This window comes from Harmonia axyridis, chromosome 3 (genome assembly GCF_914767665.1).
Source record: "Harmonia axyridis chromosome 3, icHarAxyr1.1, whole genome shotgun sequence".
Lineage (NCBI taxonomy): Eukaryota > Metazoa > Arthropoda > Insecta > Coleoptera > Coccinellidae > Harmonia > Harmonia axyridis.
Window position 1 is genome coordinate 15,255 of NC_059503.1, and position 19,460 is coordinate 34,714.

The 19,460-nt window shown below is 32.5% G+C and overlaps 3 protein-coding genes and 1 long non-coding RNA gene across 7 annotated transcripts; 3 read left to right on the top strand and 1 right to left on the bottom strand.

Annotated features, from left to right (window-relative positions):
- The first annotated feature begins 10,462 nt into the window (after positions 1 to 10,462).
- On the top strand, positions 10,463 to 11,750 carry LOC123674920 (translation initiation factor eIF-2B subunit alpha). Its single transcript, XM_045610084.1, has one exon. The coding sequence runs from the start codon at positions 10,463 to 10,465 to the stop codon at positions 11,366 to 11,368; it is 906 nt and encodes a 301-aa protein (XP_045466040.1). The 3' UTR covers positions 11,369 to 11,750.
- Positions 11,751 to 12,058: 308 nt separating this feature from the next.
- LOC123674922 lies at positions 12,059 to 15,925 on the top strand. Of its 4 annotated transcripts, none has more exons than XM_045610086.1 (6): positions 13,917 to 14,291; positions 14,348 to 14,600; positions 14,807 to 15,092; positions 15,344 to 15,469; positions 15,534 to 15,641; positions 15,698 to 15,925. In XM_045610086.1, the coding sequence occupies exons 2-6, from the start codon at positions 14,462 to 14,464 to the stop codon at positions 15,810 to 15,812; spliced, it is 774 nt and encodes a 257-aa protein (XP_045466042.1). In that variant the 5' UTR covers positions 13,917 to 14,291; positions 14,348 to 14,461; the 3' UTR covers positions 15,813 to 15,925. The 4 variants fall into 4 exon arrangements, with proteins under 4 accessions (XP_045466046.1, XP_045466042.1, XP_045466044.1 ...); XM_045610088.1 differs by having other exon boundaries at positions 14,059 to 14,291; positions 14,354 to 14,600; XM_045610090.1 differs by lacking the exons at positions 13,917 to 14,291; positions 14,348 to 14,600 and adding an exon at positions 12,059 to 12,196.
- LOC123674923 lies at positions 15,841 to 16,546 on the bottom strand. Its single transcript, XR_006746722.1, has 3 exons — positions 16,309 to 16,546; positions 16,176 to 16,256; positions 15,841 to 15,999 (listed from the first exon to the last, which is right to left on the bottom strand). It is a non-coding gene; the product is annotated as an uncharacterized LOC123674923 (long non-coding RNA).
- A 219-nt stretch (positions 16,547 to 16,765) lies between these two features.
- On the top strand, positions 16,766 to 19,254 carry LOC123674921 (surfeit locus protein 4 homolog). The gene is made up of 5 exons (XM_045610085.1): positions 16,766 to 16,921; positions 17,209 to 17,472; positions 17,951 to 18,181; positions 18,398 to 18,577; positions 18,786 to 19,254. Exons 1-5 carry the CDS (start codon positions 16,865 to 16,867, stop codon positions 18,870 to 18,872), a joined length of 819 nt encoding a protein of 272 aa, XP_045466041.1. The 5' UTR covers positions 16,766 to 16,864; the 3' UTR covers positions 18,873 to 19,254.
- Positions 19,255 to 19,460: the final 206 nt, after the last annotated feature.

Here is a 19,460-nt window from a genome sequence, read left to right on the forward strand (position 1 = left end):
TCGCTAAGACCTACGGTACTCGAAATTTTCGAGATTTTCGAAAATTTCAAAAATGACGAAAAAGTTGCTCCCGGTCCTGGAGAACTCGAAAATACAATCGGCACCTCTCTACGATCAACGGTTCACCAGATATAACGTAACTCAGTAAATATAAGAGATCTTGAAGAATTATGTTAGGTTAGGTTAGGTTAGGTTAGGTTAGGTTAGGTTAGGTTAGGTTAATCGCCCAACTGTAAGCGTTTTCGTAATCTACAGTTGGGCGATTAACCTAACCTAACCTAACCTAACCTAACCTAACCTAACCTAATTCTGCGAGATCTCTTGTATTTACTGACTTACGTTATATCTGGAGAACTACGGATTCTAGAAAAAGTTGCTCCCGGTCCTGGAGAACTCGAAAATACAATCGGCACCTCTCTAGAATCCGTAGTTCTCCAGATATAACGTAAGTCAGTAAATACAAGAGATCTCGCAGAATTATGTTAGGTTAGGTTAGGTTAGGTTAGGTTAGGTTAGGTTAATCGCCCAACTGTAAGCGTTTTCGTAATCTACGTAGTCGAATCAATCAATAAAATGATACAATATTCCCATGAAGGAACTTTTATTTTTCAGAAAATTTTCTAAGGGTTAGGTAGAGAAAATTTTACGAAAATTTTTGGACAGTAAATTTTTCAGGTGAGATCGAAATTCGGCTAATCAGAGATCGTCAACTATGGCACTGCCCACCGATTTTCCGTAGAGCTCCCAGTTTTGAAGAAATTTGAACTCGAAATTTGGGAAAAAATTGAATTTGCCTCTAAAAATCGTTATATCTCCTGAATCATTCGTCACAGACCATTCAAATGAAAACGTTTCCAAACTTCAAGTTCCGCTCTAAAACATAGTGAGGTTTCAAGTGCGTAGCCCATGTCTAGAAGAAGTGGCAGCTGCGGAAAAATTATCAATTTTTTCTTTGAAAATTACAGATTTTTGCCTATAATTTATGTAATAATGTACTGATCGCCCAACTGTAAGCATTTTCGTAATCTACGTAGTCGAATCAATCAATAAAATGATACAATATTCACTTGAAGGAACTTTTATTTTTCAGAAAATTTTCTGAGGGTTAGGTATAGAAAATTTTACGAAAATTTTTGGACGAAAAATTTGTCAGGTGAGAGCGAAATTCGGCTAATCAGAGATCGACAATTATGGCACTGCTCACCGATTTTCCGTAGAGCTCCCAGTTTTGAAGAAATTTGAACTCGAAATTTGGGAAAAAATTGAATTTGCCTCTAAAAATCGTTATATCTCCTGAATCATTCGTCACAGACCATTCAAATTATAACGTTTCCAAACTTCAAGTTTCGCTCTAAAACATAGTGAGGTTTCAAGTGCGCAGCCCATGTCTAGAAGAAGTGGCAGCTTCGGGAAAATTATCAATTTTTTCTTTAAAAATAACAGATTTTTGCCTATAATTTATGTAATAATGTACTGATCGCCCAACTGTGAGCGTTTTCGTAATCTGCGTAGTCGAATCAATCAATAAAATGATACAATATTCACTTGAAGGAACTTTTATTTTTCAGAAAATTTTCTGAGGGTTAGGTATAGAAAATTTTACGAAAATTTTTGGACGAAAAATTTGTCAGGTGAGAGCGAAATTCGGCTAATCAGAGATCGACAATTATGGCACTGCTCACCGATTTTCCGTAGAGCTCCCAGTTTTGAAGAAAATTGAACTCGAAATTTGGGAAAAAATTGAATTTGCCCCTAAAAATCGTTATATCTCCTGAATCATTCGTCACAGACCATTCGAATAAAAACGTTTCCAAACTTCAAGTTCCGCTCTAAGACATAGTGAGGTTTCAAGTGCGTAGCCCATGTCTAGAAGAAGTGGCAGCTTCGGGAAAATTATCAATTTTTTCTTTAAAAATTACAGATTTTTGCCTATAATTTATGTAATAATGTAGGTACTGATCGCCCAACTGTAAGCATTTTCGTAATCTACGTAGTCGAATCAATCAATAAAATGATACAATATTCACTTGAAGGAACTTTTATTTTTCAGAAAATTTTCTAAGGGTTAGGTATAGAAAATTTTACGAAAATTTTTGGACAAAAAATTTTTCAGGTGAGATCGAAATTCGGCTAATCAGAGATCGTCAATTATGGCACTGCCCACCGATTTTCCGTAGAGCTCCCAGTTTTGAAGAAATTTGAACTCGAAATTTGGGAAAAAATTGAATTTGCCTCTAAAAATCGTTATATCTCCTGAATCATTCGTCACAGACCATTCAAATAAAAACGTTTCCAAACTTCAAGTTCCGCTCTAAAACATAGTGAGGTTTCAAGTGCGTAGCCCATGTCTAGAAGAAGTGGCAGCTTCGGGAAAATTATCAATTTTTTCTTTAAAAATTACAGATTTTTGCCTATATTTTATGTAATAATGTACTGATCGCCCAACTGTAAGCATTTTCGTAATCTACATAGTCGAATCAATCAATAAAATGATACAAAATTCCCTTGAAGGAACTTTTATTTTTCAGAAAATTTTCTAAGGGTTAGGTATAGAAAATACGAAAATTTTTGGACAAAAAATTTTTCAGGTGAGATCGAAATTCGGCTAATCAGAGATCGTCAATTATGGCACTGCTCACCGATTTTCCGTAGAGCTCCCAGTTTTGAAGAAATTTGAACTCGAAATTTTGGAAAAAATTGAATTTGCCCCTAAAAATCGTTATATCTCCTGAATCATTCGTCACAGACCATTCAAATAAAAACGTTTCCAAACTTCAAGTTCCGCTCTGAAACATAGTGAGGTTTCAAGTGCGTAGCCCATGTCTAGAAGAAGTGGCAGCTGCGGGAAAATTATCAATTTTTTCTTTAAAAATTACAGATTTTTGCCTATAATTTATGTAATAATGTACTGATCGCCCAACTCTGAGCATTTTCGTAATCTACATAGTCGAATCAATCAATAAAATGATACATTATTCCCATGAAGGAACTTTTATTTTTTGGAAAATTTTCTAAGGGTTAGGTATAGAAAATTTTACGAAAATTTTTGGACAGTAAATTTTTCAGGTGAGATCGAAATTCGGCTAATCAGAGATCGTCAATTATGGCACTGCCCACCGATTTTCTGTAGAGCTCCCAGTTTTGAAGAAATTTGAACTCGAAATTTGGGAAAATATTGAATTTGCCTCTAAAAATCGTTATATCTCCTGAATCATTCGTCACAGACCATTCAAATAAAAACGTTTCCAAACTTCAAGTTCCGCTCTAAAACATAGTGAGGTTTCAAGTGCGTAGCCCATGTCTAGAAGAAGTGGCAGCTTCGGGAAAATTATCAATTTTTTCTTTAAAAATTACAGATTTTTGCCTATATTTTATGTAATAATGTACTGATCGCCCAACTGTAAGCATTTTCGTAATCTACATAGTCGAATCAATCAATAAAATGATACAAAATTCCCTTGAAGGAACTTTTATTTTTCAGAAAATTTTCTAAGGGTTAGGTATGGAAAATTTTACGAAAATTTTTGGACAAAAAATTTTTCAGGTGAGATCGAAATTCGGCTAATCAGAGATCGTCAATTATGGCACTGCTCACCGATTTTCCGTAGAATTCCCAGTTTTGAAGAAATTTGAACTCGAAATTTGGGAAAAATTGAATTTGCCCCTAAAAATCGTTATATCTCCTGAATCATTCGTCACAGACCATTCAAATAAAAACGTTTCCAAACTTCAAGTTCCGCTCTAAAACATAGTGAGGTTTCAAGTGCGTAGCCCATGTCTAGAAGAAGTGGCAGCTTCGGGAATATTATCAATTTTTTCTTTAAAAATTACAGATTTTTGCCTATATTTTATGTAATAATGTACTGATCGCCCAACTGTAAGCATTTTCGTAATCTACATAGTCGAATCAATCAATAAAATGATACAAAATTCCCTTGAAGGAACTTTTATTTTTCAGAAAATTTTCTAAGGGTTAGGTATGGAAAATTTTACGAAAATTTTTGGACAAAAAATTTTTCAGGTGAGATCGAAATTCGGCTAATCAGAGATCGTCAATTATGGCACTGCTCACCGATTTTCCGTAGAATTCCCAGTTTTGAAGAAATTTGAACTCGAAATTTGGGAAAAATTGAATTTGCCCCTAAAAATCGTTATATCTCCTGAATCATTCGTCACAGACCATTCAAATAAAAACGTTTCCAAACTTCAAGTTCCGCTCTAAAACATAGTGAGATTTCAAGTGCGTAGCCCATGTCTAGAAGAAGTGGCAGCTGCGGGAAAATTATCAATTTTTTCTTTAAAAATTACAGATTTTTGCCTATAATTTATGTAATAATGTACTGATCGCCCAACTCTGAGCTTTTTCGTAATCTACATAGTCGAATCAATCAATAAAATGATACAATATTCCCATGAAGGAACTTTTATTTTTTGGAAAATTTTCTAAGGGTTAGGTATAGAAAATTTTACGAAAATTTTTGGACAAAAAATTTTTCAGGTGAGATCGAAATTCGGCTAATCAGAGATCGTCAATTATGGCACTGCTCACCGATTTTCCGTAGAGCTCCCAGTTTTGAAGAAAATTGAACTCGAAATTTGGGAAAAAATTGAATTTGCCTCTAAAAATCGTTATATCTCCTGAATCATTCGTCACAGACCATTCAAATAAAAACGTTTCCAAACTTCAAGTTCCGCTCTAAAACATAGTGAGGTTTCAAGTGCGTAGCCCATGTCTAGAAGAAGTGGCAGCTGCGGGAAAATTATCAATTTTTTCTTTAAAAATTACAGATTTTTGCCTATAATTTATGTAATAATGTACTGATCGCCCAACTCTGAGCATTTTCGTAATCTACATAGTCGAATCAATCAATAAAATGATACAATATTCCCATGAAGGAACTTTTATTTTTCAGAAAATTTTCTAAGGGTTAGGTATAGAAAATTTTACGAAAATTTTTGGACAAAAAATTTTTCAGGTGAGATCGAAATTCGGCTAATCAGAGATCGTCAATTATAGCACTGCTCACCGATTTTCCGTAAAGCTCCCAGTTTTAAAGAAATTTGAACTCGAAATTTGGGAAAAAATTGAATTTGCCTCTAAAAATCGTTATATCTCCTGAATCATTCGTCACAGACCATTCAAATAAAAACGTTTCCAAACTTCAAGTTCCTCTCTAAAACATAGTGAGGTTTCAAGTGCGTAGCCCATGTCTAGAAGAAGTGGCAGCTGCGGGAAAATTATCAATTTTTTCTTTAAAAATTACAGATTTTTGCCTATAATTTATGTAATAATGTACTGATCGCCCAACTGTAAGCATTTTCGTAATCTACGTAGTCGAATCAATCAATAAAATGATACAATATTCCCTTGAAGGAACTTTTATTTTTTGGAAAATTTTCTAAGGGTTAGGTATAGAAAATTTTACGAAAATTTTTGGACAAAAAATTCGGCTAATCAGAGATCGTCAATTATGGCACTGCTCACCGATTTTCCGTAGAATTCCCAGTTTTGAAGAAATTTGAACTCGAAATTTGGGAAAAAATTGAATTTGCCCCTAAAAATCGTTATATCTCCTGAATCATTCGTCACAGACCATTCAAATAAAAACGTTTCCAAACTTCAAGTTCGGCTCTAAAACATAGTGAGATTTCAAGTGCGTAGCCCATGTCTAGAAGAAGTGGCAGCTGCGGGAAAATTATCAATTTTTTCTTTAAAAATTACAGATTTTTGCCTATAATTTATGTAATAATGTACTGATCGCCCAACTCTGAGCTTTTTCGTAATCTACATAGTCGAATCAATCAATAAAATGATACAATATTCCCATGAAGGAACTTTTATTTTTTGGAAAATTTTCTAAGGGTTAGGTATAGAAAATTTTACGAAAATTTTTGGACAAAAAATTTTTCAGGTGAGATCGAAATTCGGCTAATCAGAGATCGTCAATTATGGCACTGCCCACCGATTTTCCGTAGAGCTCCCAGTTTTGAAGAAATTTGAACTCGAAATTTGGGAAAAAATTGAATTTGCCTCTAAAAATCGTTATATCTCCTGAATCATTCGTCACAGACCATTCAAATAAAAACGTTTCCAAACTTCAAGTTCCGCTCTAAAACATAGTGAGGTTTCAAGTGCGTAGCCCATGTCTAGAAGAAGTGGCAGCTTCGGGAAAATTATCAATTTTTTCCTTAAATATAACAGATTTTTGCCTATAATTTATGTATCTACAGGTAAAACTTTCAGACAAAACGGTAGATGTTTCAGGTTTATATCTACTTGATTTCGAGAGATCGCGTCTCTTTCAGATGGCGAATACAGCGTTTATATTTGACATTTGTCGCGATTCTCGACTCTCGTGACCTAATATTAAATAGTTCAGAAAAATTGCTAATCAGCAGTTCTCGAAAGCGGAATCGACACTTAACTAAAAATACGTCCTTGGTAGTTGGTGAAATGCAGTCAACGATTTAAGTTACACTTAGTCTAAGACTCTAAGCCATATGATTTAAGGGTAAACTGTGGAATCGGCCCTTAGTTTAAGATGTCTAAAAACCAGGTGTATGGACTGTTTAGCTTTTGTTTTGCCAATTTTGAGAATATTAGTTAAGCTTCGTTATGTCAACTGTAGGTAGCGCTATCAACAAATTAAGATTCTTGTTATTTATTATTTATGAGTTTTGTGCCATTATGGACCTACAATATATATATGTATATCTTTCATTATAGTTATGATCTATGGAAGCAATTCTTGTGATTGAAATACCAATAAACTCTCTCTCTATTTCAAATATTTGAATTCATTCCAGTAAACGTTTCGTGTTTTGTTTAACGATTTTGTACGATCATACTCGGTTACACGTCGCTTTTGATTGGTCAGTATCGGGTTTCAATTAAGGTATCCCATCAAAATTAACGGAAATGACAAGTATGACATTGCGGCGCCGCCAGGAACTAAAACTAATATTTTCAATTTGGTGGAATGTCATTGCATTCAAAATTTGACGAATGCATTCACCATGTTTTTAGACATCTTAGCTAAAGCCTTAGAATATAGATAGATAGATTATTAATGTTCCAAGGCTAAAACGGACCAAATATTTGGAGGATACGCTAAAACGGACCAAATATTTCGACCCGATCGATGATTCGGGTATCTTCGTGAATCGGCTGCGTCGTACATCCTCGAGTTCCCGAGCTCTGTAAAATCCGCAACTAAAATCCTTACTTGACACTTGTCAATTATCATGAATAGACACAGTGACACGAACACATAGACCTAATAATATTAGGTCTATGCACGGACAATACATTTACCTCTATTTGGGTATATTTGAATTTTTCAAGTGAAAAAGTGTTAAAGAGCAATTTTTATTGCTTAATTCATACAAATATATTGGTTAATGAGGAAGAACAAATTTTACCCAAATTATCTGAAAAAGTAAGCAGAATTTGGCAGATTGTTTCTAACTAAACTAATCATGGATATTTTTAAGTCATTACTTTCAAAACCAACAGAGAATAATGATGTGGCCTATTGTTATTATTAATGTTCTAAGGATTATCCGTAATCTGTGAGTGTCAAGTTCAAGTAATGATTTTAGTTGCGGAGCTCGGGAACTCGAGGATGTACGACGCAGCCGATTCACGATGATACCCGAATCATCGATCGGGTCCAAATCCTATTCTCCTTTCTCTATGTCAACAGCTTAGAATATACATAGATTATTGATAAATAAATAAATTGAATAAATTATTAATGTTCTAAGGTCAACAGTAATCCGACATTAGGAAATGGACGCCATTATGTTATGTCACAATGTCACATGATATGAAATCTCCCAATGAAATCATTCCAAGACATAGTGACAACATGACAGAGTTGCTTTAATAAAAATACACTAGATGTTACCTAATATTCCCCTAAAATCGACATTTCTCATAAACATTTTTCTTATTAGAAACATGATTGCCATTGAATAAATTGTATACAACTGTTCCTTGTGACTGATATTCCTCACCATCATGATAATAAAAATTATAATTTAAACATCCTTTCCATATTTTGAGTTGATTTTGATTTCAAAACAGTTATAGTATATCCAAAGTCACTTGGAGGAAGCCTAAATATTTCAATTATACAAGGGTTGTCCAAGTTTTCAGAAATTCCTTTGGAATTTTTGAAAATATTGCTATCAATAATCTCAAATAAACCCCGGTATTTAGCAAATCGTCTTGGAAGCAATAATGTCTCGATTAGATTGATCTTATTGGCTGAATATTCCCCCTCGTATTCCCTTTTCCCGAGAGCGTTTTTGGTTACACTCATTGGCTGCATCTATCACTTCTTAATTACTTTCTAATAATTCGCATAGACCAGTGTGGTCCATAGGGGTATTATTGAAATGCATTTTTACGTAGTTTTAGTTCGTTGTGTAACTGATGCTTTTAATGATTTCGACTATGATCTTCGGCACAATTCTATGGCTCATGTAAAAAAAGATGAATATTTCGCAATCAAATCTATTCCTCCATTTACTTTCAAAGTCAGAATTGATATATGACGGGTTCTTAGTATGTCAAATTAGCAGCTACGTAGCCAGATCGAAAAATCAATCAAGTATTTTATGTAAAATAGAAATATTTCACCATTTCCTGCTATCAGTTAGGACAGTTTTAATAATAGGTTACATATATCTTTGAATATTTATTCTGATTCTGAATACGAAAAATTTAAGAGTTATCGAAACTAAAATCGAAATTTGGATAACTAAATTTAACATTTCATGAAATGTCATTAATTATTCGTAATTGAAAATTTTATTGGTTTATGGATTTTCAACCATCTTAACGAATAATTTATTACAATTCATGAAATTCCGCCTTTTTAGTTTCTTTTTATGTTTTCTGGAAGTCATAGACTACTCTATTCAATGAGAAATTGCAGTTTTCTTTAGTTCAAGTTTTTACTTTTTGGGTATAGGATTTGTTAGAGACCACTCTCTCTTTTTATACCCACGTAAAATTGACTGAATGAATAAAAAATATAGCTTTTTTCCAAAAAACTTTTTGAGTGCCTTGATGTCACTCAAGGACCTCAAGGTCATGCACCTATTCTACCCTAGTTTGTCTTATCTTCAGACAGAATATTTCCGAATTAATCTCAAACATCGTGCTCTTATAATTCTATGCAACGATCAGTTCATCATCGTTGATAACGTTCCTTGATAGTATATTACAGGTCGAGAATAAAGAATAATCGAATTATAACACCGTAGAATGACATAGTATCATTTTTGATGTAACAGCGAAAGCTACTCACGTCACAAATTTTCTGAAAGAATCGACATCTGAGTCCCATCGAAAAAATATTATTTTCAACTCAAGGGTTTGAAAAGTGTGCGCCTATGTTTTATGACTGTTTTGCAATTATCTCTGGCCAAGCGTTTTTATAGACTAGTTCAAGTGACTTTGGATATACTAAACAGTAGGATTTCTTTGCCGAACGCTCAAGATGTGTATTCCCCTCAATCTGGATGTGATAAACGAACGGTTTAGACACGTCCGATCGGTCCGAAGTAATATAACCGAACGCGCTTAATGTCACCAAAGTGTAGGATTATTGTTTGACTGCATTGGAAAGAGATTGTTTCTACTAGATAGTTTGTCTTGACGTCTTTTTCGCTATTTGCTCTCCATTCTATATTTAATCAGTTAAAACAAAACCAAGAAATCAATTCATCATGAAATGTTGACGACGACGCCGAGTGATATAAATTCCCCCAATGAAATTGCTCCAAGGCAGAGTTGTCATGTTGCATTATTAAAAATACCCTAGATGATATTCCTCTGAAATCGACATTTCTCGATCAAAAACATTTTTTCCTTATTAGAAACATAATAATTAGAATTTAATATAACTCCTTTCAACTTTTGGGTGGATTTTGTTTTCAATAACTGATTTACAATATTGATTCTGAATTGTGATGGGACGGACTTCGTCATTTTTTACAGTTCATAGTGGAAGTCAAGATCCGAAAAATATCGTTCCTAAAAACGGCCTACTAATTTATTAGTTTTTGTTATTTGATTGTCATTAATGGATTATATCATCAAAGACTAACCAGTAATCCGTGATACCTTATTCTTAAATTTCTGCTAGTTTTTGTATATTTTTCAGAAAACTAATTAGTTAAGATTAGACCATAGTCTTTGATAAGATTATTCTTTCTCTAGACGCAGACTTCATATGCACTGATAACGGAGTAGATCAACGGAGTAGATCATATGATTCATATGTACAGTCGAAAAAAGTTTAGATAAGCTGGAATCATCTGGTTATGAGTTATTTTTATTTCATCATCTTTAAAAATCGATAGCAGTTAACTGTGAAAATAGAAAAATAAAATAAACTTTCAAGATTCTGTATAAATAAACTAAACAGCACCTCTACCTAGCTTTGTAATGGAAGAAAAGGAAATCAGGGAGTATTTCTGTAAAATCATAAAACAAAATGAAGATATATCTGTTGGAGTCGCTGCCATTAAAACCCTCATGGAAATAATAAGAAAATCTGAAACATCTACTATTCAGGGTTTGGACGAAAACCTCAAACAAGCTATTATTATAATGAAGAACTCTAATTATCCTGTAGCTGCAATTAATTCTGGTTGTGAATTATTCAGAAGATTCATCACTCTTGCTCGATTGGATACAAGTACCATTGAAGAATGTAAAGAAATATTGTTGAATAGAGGCAATATATTTATCGATAAGTTGAGTAAATCTAGAGATAAAATAGTGGCATTGTCACAAGATTTCATTAAGGACAATAATAAAATATTAACTCATTCAAGATCAAGAGTGGTGTTACAGGCTTTCAGAAATGCAGCTAAACGCAATATACAGTTTGAAGTATTCGTTACAATATCCGAACCTGATAAAGCGGGTCTCAAATTATGCAAAGAGTTGGAAGAGGATGGCATTCCATGTGTACCAATTTTGGATTCTGCGGTTGCTTACACTATGGAACAAGTAGATTTTGTAATGGTTGGAGCAGAGTGTGTAGCTGAGAGTGGAGGAATTGTTAATAAAGTCGGAACGTTCAACATGGCTATTTGTGCAAAAGAATTGAAGAAACGCTTTTATGTATTGGTTGAAAGCTTTAAATTTTCCAGGATCTTCCCTTTGAACAACAGAGATATACCTAATGAGTACAAATATATAAATCCTGATAGTATTACAGATATGAAAAGAACTCATCCTTTGGTTGATTATACTCCACCATCTTTTATTAATTTATTATTTACAGATTTGGGAATATTAACTACATCAGGTGTCAGTGATGAGCTCATAAGACTTTATTTATAATTGTTTCTAGAAAGCCCTTTTACACACTTGCAAAATTTAATATTTGTTTTTGTTATTCTGATATATGTCTAAATAATTAAATGAATTATAATATTTACATTTTTTGAATTGTTATTAATAGATAATTCAAATTTATACCATTACATAAACTTTTTATGACTTTTAGAATATTAGTTTATCTAAGATTTGGACTATTCAAATTTTCATCTCGGAACTTGAGGTAGGATCTTTCTTCAATAGGTTATATATAAAGCAAAATTTTACCCATCTGTTTTGTTCCAGGACTCTACTGAAGTTTCCGATTGATTCTTAAAATTTTCATTTTTGTAGCAAACTTGATACTTTTCATTTGTATTCTTTTTATAATAAACAGTTGATTCTTCTTTTGAGTTTTCTTCTAGTTTAATCATCATATCATCTAGTACATTATAATGTTGAGAATCTCCTTTTAAAACATGTTTACCTATAGGATTTTTACATCTGATTTTTTCAAAATCTCTGAATTTTTTCCGAAGTAGTGTCAAACACTTCTGAAAATAATATTCAGGGAAAATGTACTGATCTTCAATCTCGCAAGTACTTTGATATGTGCTTTTAGGAAAACTGGAAACAATATTTTCATGCGTTGTAACAGATTCAGTTGATGGCCATGGGAAGCGATTATTCTGATGGTCCATTGGGCAACTTGTTTTTGACAAATGTTTATCTTTGAAAAAGTCATTTTTTATAGATGACTGATCCTTGTGTGACTTTTGGATAGTAATACTGATACAACTGGAGGAGAAGCTCTGAGTTTGAGGGATGCTACCTTCTGAATTAACATATGTTGTATGTTCTTCAGCTCTTTTATTAACATTTAGAGAATATAATGCACTGCTCAGGGGATCTGAATTTTTTTGAGAATTTTGAATTCGTTGAGGATGGCACGTGATATTCGTATTTTGAAAATTAATTATTTCCTCAGAAGCAAAAAATGATTGTATTGGTGATTTTAAGATAAGGATTTCTTTCTCAATTTTCGTTCTGTTAGGTAATTCTCCTTGTTGACTATTTAGTTTTACATTAAAAGATGCCTGAATCATTTTAGGTCTATTATTTTGTAGGATATCTTTCATCTCGTTTCTAGCTGAGAAGTCCTTTGTTATGGAATTTATTGTACGTAAAACATTTTCTACAGCTACAATACTTCGTTCTATTAGATCTGTTGGAAAAATAGTATTCTTATCATCTTCGCCTTTAGACAAGCCGTCAACTGAATTCATGTTTATTTCTTCTTTTATATCATTTCGCTTTGATATCTCCTGGAAAGAAGGTGACTCGGTTTTTTCTGTTCTTACTTGAATCAATTCAGAATTATTTTCAGAAAGAATCACATGCTCTGAATGTCTTTCGTCATCGGTCTTATCATCGGAGTGATGAGATATAGTGAAATTTCCTCTTTTCAAAAAACTGTAAAATCTCTTCCTTTCAGGTTTTCTACTGGATATGATGGTCCTCTCCCTTCTGTCAAATCGATCCCGAACCTCTCGTTGAAATGAATCGTTCTCTTTCAACGAAAATATACCACGTTCCGGTTTATTTTCTTCGTTCCTATCATGCTGTTGATCGGAATCGTAATTCACATTAACAAATGAGGTCGAATCGTACATGTGGGAACTAAGACTACTTCGTGGTCTTTTTTCAACCATGCACTTGGAAATATCAGTAAAATTCTTTCTGCTTCTCTTATCTGGGGAAAAATTTATTTTTTTGGTATCGGATATTGAAAGGTGAAGGTCAACCTTTTTTCCAAAATTAAGGCTTTCTGCAAATTTCATGTCCCTCACCAGAGATTCAGATTTTGCGTTTGGAGCAGAGGTGGGTTTTTTCATAGATTTTCTTAACGATGTAGATTTCTTCATTACATCTTTTTTTCTATCTTTATTACAACTTCGCCTGTCTTTCAAGTTTGTAAAACTTTCTATTTTTATATCATTTCGACCACACTTTCTATTTCTCTCATATCTATTCATTGCAGTGTTATCTTTTTCTGTTTCCCTAAATTTTTGAAAGCAACATGTTTGTTTTTTTTGTTTTGCTAAACCGGAGTCGGCGATTTCCATGTCTTCCAATAAATGTTTCAGTTTTCGCTCATTTGACGATTTACTAGAAGGAGCTTTCGCAGATAAGCATATAGCTTTCGCCTTAGTTTTATGTTGCCTGATTTTTCTCTCTACATCCTCGAGTTTTGTAATTTCATCTTGAATTTTTTTGTTCAAATTCGTCCCAGAGGAAGATATATCCACGACGAAATTTATACCGGAGTCATAAGTATTAAGCGGACTTCTTCTCCGTTTATTAGTTCCAGGGCGTTCCTGAGGAACCGATAAGGGTATTTTTTTTCTCATTTGCTGTGTCCCATTTCCCGATTTTCCTCGGTTCATATTTTATCGTATTTCAATAAAAAATTCCTCCATATTTTCAACGAATTACCCTCAAATTTAAATTACTATATTAATTTTCAAAATAGTTTTCTGACATATTTTCCGTCCACATGACATCTCAGCCTATGAATAAACATATTATCAATACATGGAAATTATAACAAGAAAATAACTCAAATATTTCATTTTCAAAATATATCATTTGTATATTTAGATAAGTGCGCAAATATATATACTTTTTATTGTTTCAAACGAGGATCCCAGTCCTACATGGTCATGAAAATTGTCAACTGGAATAACCAAAACCTTATTCAACTCACTCATAATAGGATTTTTGAAATCATTTTCAGTAAAAAAGTCCATAAAATAATTCAATGGAAATTAGATTTTCGAATTGGTGAAAGATTGAGGTTATGATCAAATGAAGCGCCTCCTTCCATACTCTACTAATATAATTTTAAATCCTTCTTAATTTCTACAATGCTGAAACATTTTCATGGGTATTGTAAAACTATGCAAATTTGTTAATGTATTCTTTACAAAATTAGAATTGAAGTTGCAGGTCATCTGAAGCCGTTATGTATTCAAGATTTTATATGTACTATTTCAATTAGTACCTACATTTGTTCCGTTTTAAAATTCTTCCTCTCATTTCGATTGTGGTTCAAAGATGAAAACATTCACGTTCTTAATATTCCTTTCAATCTTCTCCATTTCATATCAAAACAATTCTTTGAATAAAAATGAAATAGTCTTATCCAGAAAAAGAAGATATTTGGTATTTCCAGAAGGCAGTTCCTTACAATTGGGTAAGTTTGAACGAGATTATATTTCTGGAAATAAGAAAACTAAACGAAGATTTTCATGAAGTATGTTGTTAATTACTATTTGGATCGGTATACCGACTCGAAAAAAATGTTCAATATTTTTTTTAAATTGATTGGGATCTCCCAAACAACGAAAGGTATAATTGGGATTCAGATTATATATGAATATGATTGGGACCTTATTACAGTTTATTGTTTAACCATGCCATCTTTGGGAATGGGACGAATATTCACGATTGGATCTACAGCCGCTATGGCTTGGATGTTGCCCCACGAACCAATGGTATTTCTCGATAAAAAAAAAGGTACCGACGAAATTCCATCGAGATTACCTCACCAGGAAGATATTCCAGACTTTTATTACGAGAAAGATTATGGGCCCAACATAAATTCTTCAGTTCATTTACCAGAAGATCATGAAACAATTGATAAACAAAAATATTACAATTTCGGAAGCTATCAAAGGGTAGGTAGGTGAGTATCATGCTATGCCAATTATTAAAGGATTAAATATTTCATTTCTAAAGTAGTACCTTCCACAACGAGAGTTGCACTGGTAGACAACGATTCGTTATTTATTTTTGCATCAGCTGATTTAAGATATTAAATTGCCATGTTAAAAAAGTCTCATTGAAGTATCATGTTCATTCTGACAAAAAAAGAAACACCAAATTGTTCATGATATGACAAAAAAAAATAAACTTTCTTAAACTAATTTTTCACAGGCCCCATGTGTTCTCAAAACCTGCATACCAAACATTTGGGCAACATATTATGGAACAGGACCATTGGCACATTTACAGAAGAACAAGAAGAAGTTTATATGGAAAATTAGAAAAAGTACTGAGTGCGTAAGTAATTTTAAAACAGCTTTATGAAATTATAGAAAGTAAATGAATATCTATATCATTTTAGCTTGAGCAAAGATGGACAATCATGCATACTGAAGATGATATGTGAAGTTAGTCATATAGCAGACAGGAAAGGTAGTTTCATGGAAGAGATATTCAAAGTCATATTTAGGTAAATATTTTTCCTAAAGCTTTCAAAGGCTATTCTAATCATAATCGTATTTCTAGAATTAAACCTCACAATATGAATAATGAAGATATGTATGATACAGCAGCAAACAAGAGTCATAATTGCAATGAAAGATATAAAAGTTGTCCTGAAAGTTTCTTTGGAAAATTTTGAATGAAATGAAAGAAAATATTCTTAATACTTCAAACTTAATGATATCTATTATTATGTCATAAATTCCATATCAGAAAGAATTCTTTAAATACAAAATAAACAATTAATAATTACAGGTTCAGATTTATTTTTAACTATTATCCCTATTGGTAATATAACTCGATATTCATGCCATCATGAATTTCATCTACATTGAATTAAGGAAATTCAGTTTATAGAGAAATTGTATTCGAAAAAGGCTCAATTATACATGAATCTGAAAACAAAACGATATGGTTCAACCTATGAAATCCCAAAATTGAATTAGATTACATGAATCAGGTGAGTTAATTTTTTAAAAGAACAAACTTTTGAAAAGGATACAGTCCTGAAGTTGAATGTGATCTTTGAATGTCGTGTACCACTTCTTCAAAACAATTTTGTCCCATCTTGTTCCTGTCTGGGCTGCAATCAATTTCTTTAAATCTCCTACAGTATCATCTGGATTGCATTTTACCCTAACTTTTTTACCCAGCCTGTCATTACATGTAATTTCCAACATTTTTAAATACAAAATTTTTCCACTTGTTTACTACCGATCTTATTAGATCTCTCAATGCTTATCAACAGGCAACAACTTAACGAATAACATGAAATACTTGAGATAGGTTCGAGGTTCGACAGTCGAGTGAAGTTTCTAGAACTAATCCCTGTTCCTGAAAACAGAGAAATGTCACCAGACGCAGACACAGCGTGACCACAGACTAGTAATCTGTGGCGTGACTGTCATCCGTGGTACGTTCACAAAACAAGAATGTTTTATAAAATATTTATTCCATATTTTGGTTTATGTTTCTATTAAACCTTTTTCAGTTGTTCATTTATTTATTTTCTTTGCAGAAATTTTCTATCTCTGAAACAAAGAGGAATGGTTGATCTGAAAAATAATGAGTCCATTCTGAAAATACCAAAACCTCTATAGTTTCATAATCAAATAAGAAAATTCTGACGTTTACGTTTAAAGTGGCGAAAGGTGACTGCGTGGAGCTTACTTTCATTCAGCACTTTTCAAAATGAATATTCCTATATCACAAGAAAATATTTCTAAAGCGGAAGATATAGCTGATCAAGTGAGTAAAATAAATTTCACTTGAGGAATGGTTATTCACGTGTATCGTTTTTTTGGATGCAATTTCCCAAAATTTGTTAATTATTGGAAAGTTTAATCTTTGGTTCTGTTTTTATTTATCACTTTGTCACATCTGTTATATTTTGATATATTACGATCAAAATAGAAAGAAAATCCACACCAATTACAATTCCATATTCAAATCCCGAGAGTTCACCAGCGCAAATATTCTATTGCTGATCATAATAAGGCAAGTATCCATATGTAAGCTAATTTGAATCTTTTCAGGTCATCAGAAAGTTGAAACATGTTCTCCCAACTGCAGCTCGATTATGTCTCATAGCCACCTTTTTGGAAGATGGAATAAGAATGTGGGTACAATGGTCAGAACAAAGGGAATATATGAATATGTCATGGGGTTGTGGGTTCTTTCTAGCAACTGTATTTGTATTGGTCAACCTTATTGGACAATTAGGTGGATGTGCTATGGTTATTTTTCGATTCAAAGTAACCATTGCATGTGGAGTACTATTTTTCATAGTTGTCTTGCAAGTAAGATTTTGAAGGCAAATTTACATAACTTTCTAATAATACAATAAAAGCTGTATATAATGTGAATTGCTTTCCCCTCTTTTTAAATAAAACATATTTAAGTAGCAAAGGTTATCAGCAACTATTTCTTTCCTCATAGATTCACAAAGGCTTTTAAAATCCGGGCATTTTTAGAAATTAAAAGATAAGCTTTTATTATAAATAAATATCTACATATTTATGGTATAACCTGAATGTAATTTTTGAATAACTTTATTTGTAAGGAGAGAAATATCGACTTTGTAAATTGAACTTTTATTTATTGAGCTGGATTGTGAGTTTCTTGAGAGTTGCATGAAAACTATTTATTTTATTTAATTTGTTGTGTTGTTATGTTCAGTTACAAAGCTAAGTCAGAATATTTTTTCCTTGCCTAATGAATTAATTACACTTTCATGTTAACAAGCAAGACTGTTTTGCTTATAATTTTTTTTTTCAGACAATCGCATACAGTATTCTTTGGGATCTACAATTTCTTCTGAGAAACTGCGCATTAATAGGAGCATTGCTATTAGTATTAGCTGAAAGTAGAGGAGAAGCTAAAAGCCTTTTTGCAGGAGTTCCATCTCTTGGAGAGAATAAACCAAAAAATTATCTTCAACTCACAGGAAGAATACTATTAGCATTTATGTTTATCACTTTAATTAGATTTGAGTTCTCCTTTTTGCAAGTAAGCATTCACCTCTACTCTATAAAAAAAAATATACAAATTAAATTAGAGTATGTCAACGCAATGAGCAGATTGTTAAGGCAAATTTTGTAATTTCCTAATGGAATTTTAATATAATCCAAAGTAGCATTAATAACAATGTTTCTGTTGAATATAAAATTTTGTTGAGAGATACAGTGAAAGCTATATTGCATTAAATTTTTCTTTTTTTTTTAGATTGTTCAAGATCTTTTAGGTTCTACATTAATGGTTTTAGTGACAGTAGGATATAAAACTAAATTGTCAGCTTTGATCTTGGTTATTCTTCTGACAACATTGAATATTTACCATAATGCTTGGTGGAATATTCCTGACTACAAACCTCTGAGGGATTTCCTCAAATACGATTTCTTCCAGGTGAGTACCTGTTTGAAATATCTTCGAATATAGTCAAAAAATAATATGTTATTATCAATAACAAGATTGATGGTTTTATAAATACTGTTATTCATTTTAAAGTAGTTCAAAAAGTAATAATTCTTCATTAGAAAATTTTTCATTCAAAAGCATTTCTTGCGACGATCTCTTGAAGAAAAAAACATTAAAACCTTATATATTTTTTCAGACTCTGTCTGTAATTGGAGGTTTGTTGATGATAGTGTACCTTGGTCCTGGTGGAGTTTCTATGGACGATTATAAGAAACGGTGGTGAAAGGACATCTCTGTTTATTGCTTGATAGTGCTGTATTTGCATTTTGTGACTGACTTTTCTTAACAAACATGTACAGATTCTTTTTTTATCTATCAACCTCAGTGTTTCACACCCTGGTAGTGATCAAAGTTTCTTGTTAAACAACAAGCAGTACTACTGAAAAATCTACTATTATATTATTGAAATGATTCTTTTTGAATATACATATGGGAGAGTGATTGTAAATATTTATACTAAGCTTAAAATGATTTATGATTGTCTTTTATTATTACCTGTGCAATCGATGATTTTCAAGTGGTCATCGATTACTGGCTCAAATTAAAGTTTTGTTACAGATTGTAAATGGTTGAGTTGTAAATTAATATAATATTTTTACATATCATAGTGGAGCATCAATATCCTTGCCCTAGATTAAATTCAAATTAATTTCAAAAATTATTTTTTTCGGCAACCGTCCGGGAAGTGCTCACTTCCCGGACGCTTTTTCTATGAGAAAGTAGCATTTCCCGGCCTAGTCCGGAAAGTACGTACTTCCCGGACTAGGCCGGAAAAGAATCATAGAATCCATAGCAACCGAGATAACGGCTG

Coding starts and splice junctions, on each gene's coding strand:
- LOC123674922 (XM_045610086.1), top strand. CDS start 14,462: ATGAAAACATTCACGTTCTTAATATTCCTTTCAATCTTCTCCATTTCA. Junction 14,601..14,806: donor AGGCAGTTCCTTACAATTGG/GTAAGTTTGAAC, acceptor ACCTTATTACAG/TTTATTGTTTAACCATGCCA. Junction 15,642..15,697: donor ATATTCAAAGTCATATTTAG/GTAAATATTTTT, acceptor TCGTATTTCTAG/AATTAAACCTCACAATATGA.
- LOC123674921 (XM_045610085.1), top strand. CDS start 16,865: ATGAATATTCCTATATCACAAGAAAATATTTCTAAAGCGGAAGATATA. Junction 16,922..17,208: donor CGGAAGATATAGCTGATCAA/GTGAGTAAAATA, acceptor GAATCTTTTCAG/GTCATCAGAAAGTTGAAACA. Junction 18,182..18,397: donor TTGAGTTCTCCTTTTTGCAA/GTAAGCATTCAC, acceptor TTTTTTTTTTAG/ATTGTTCAAGATCTTTTAGG.
- LOC123674920 (XM_045610084.1), top strand. CDS start 10,463: ATGGAAGAAAAGGAAATCAGGGAGTATTTCTGTAAAATCATAAAACAA.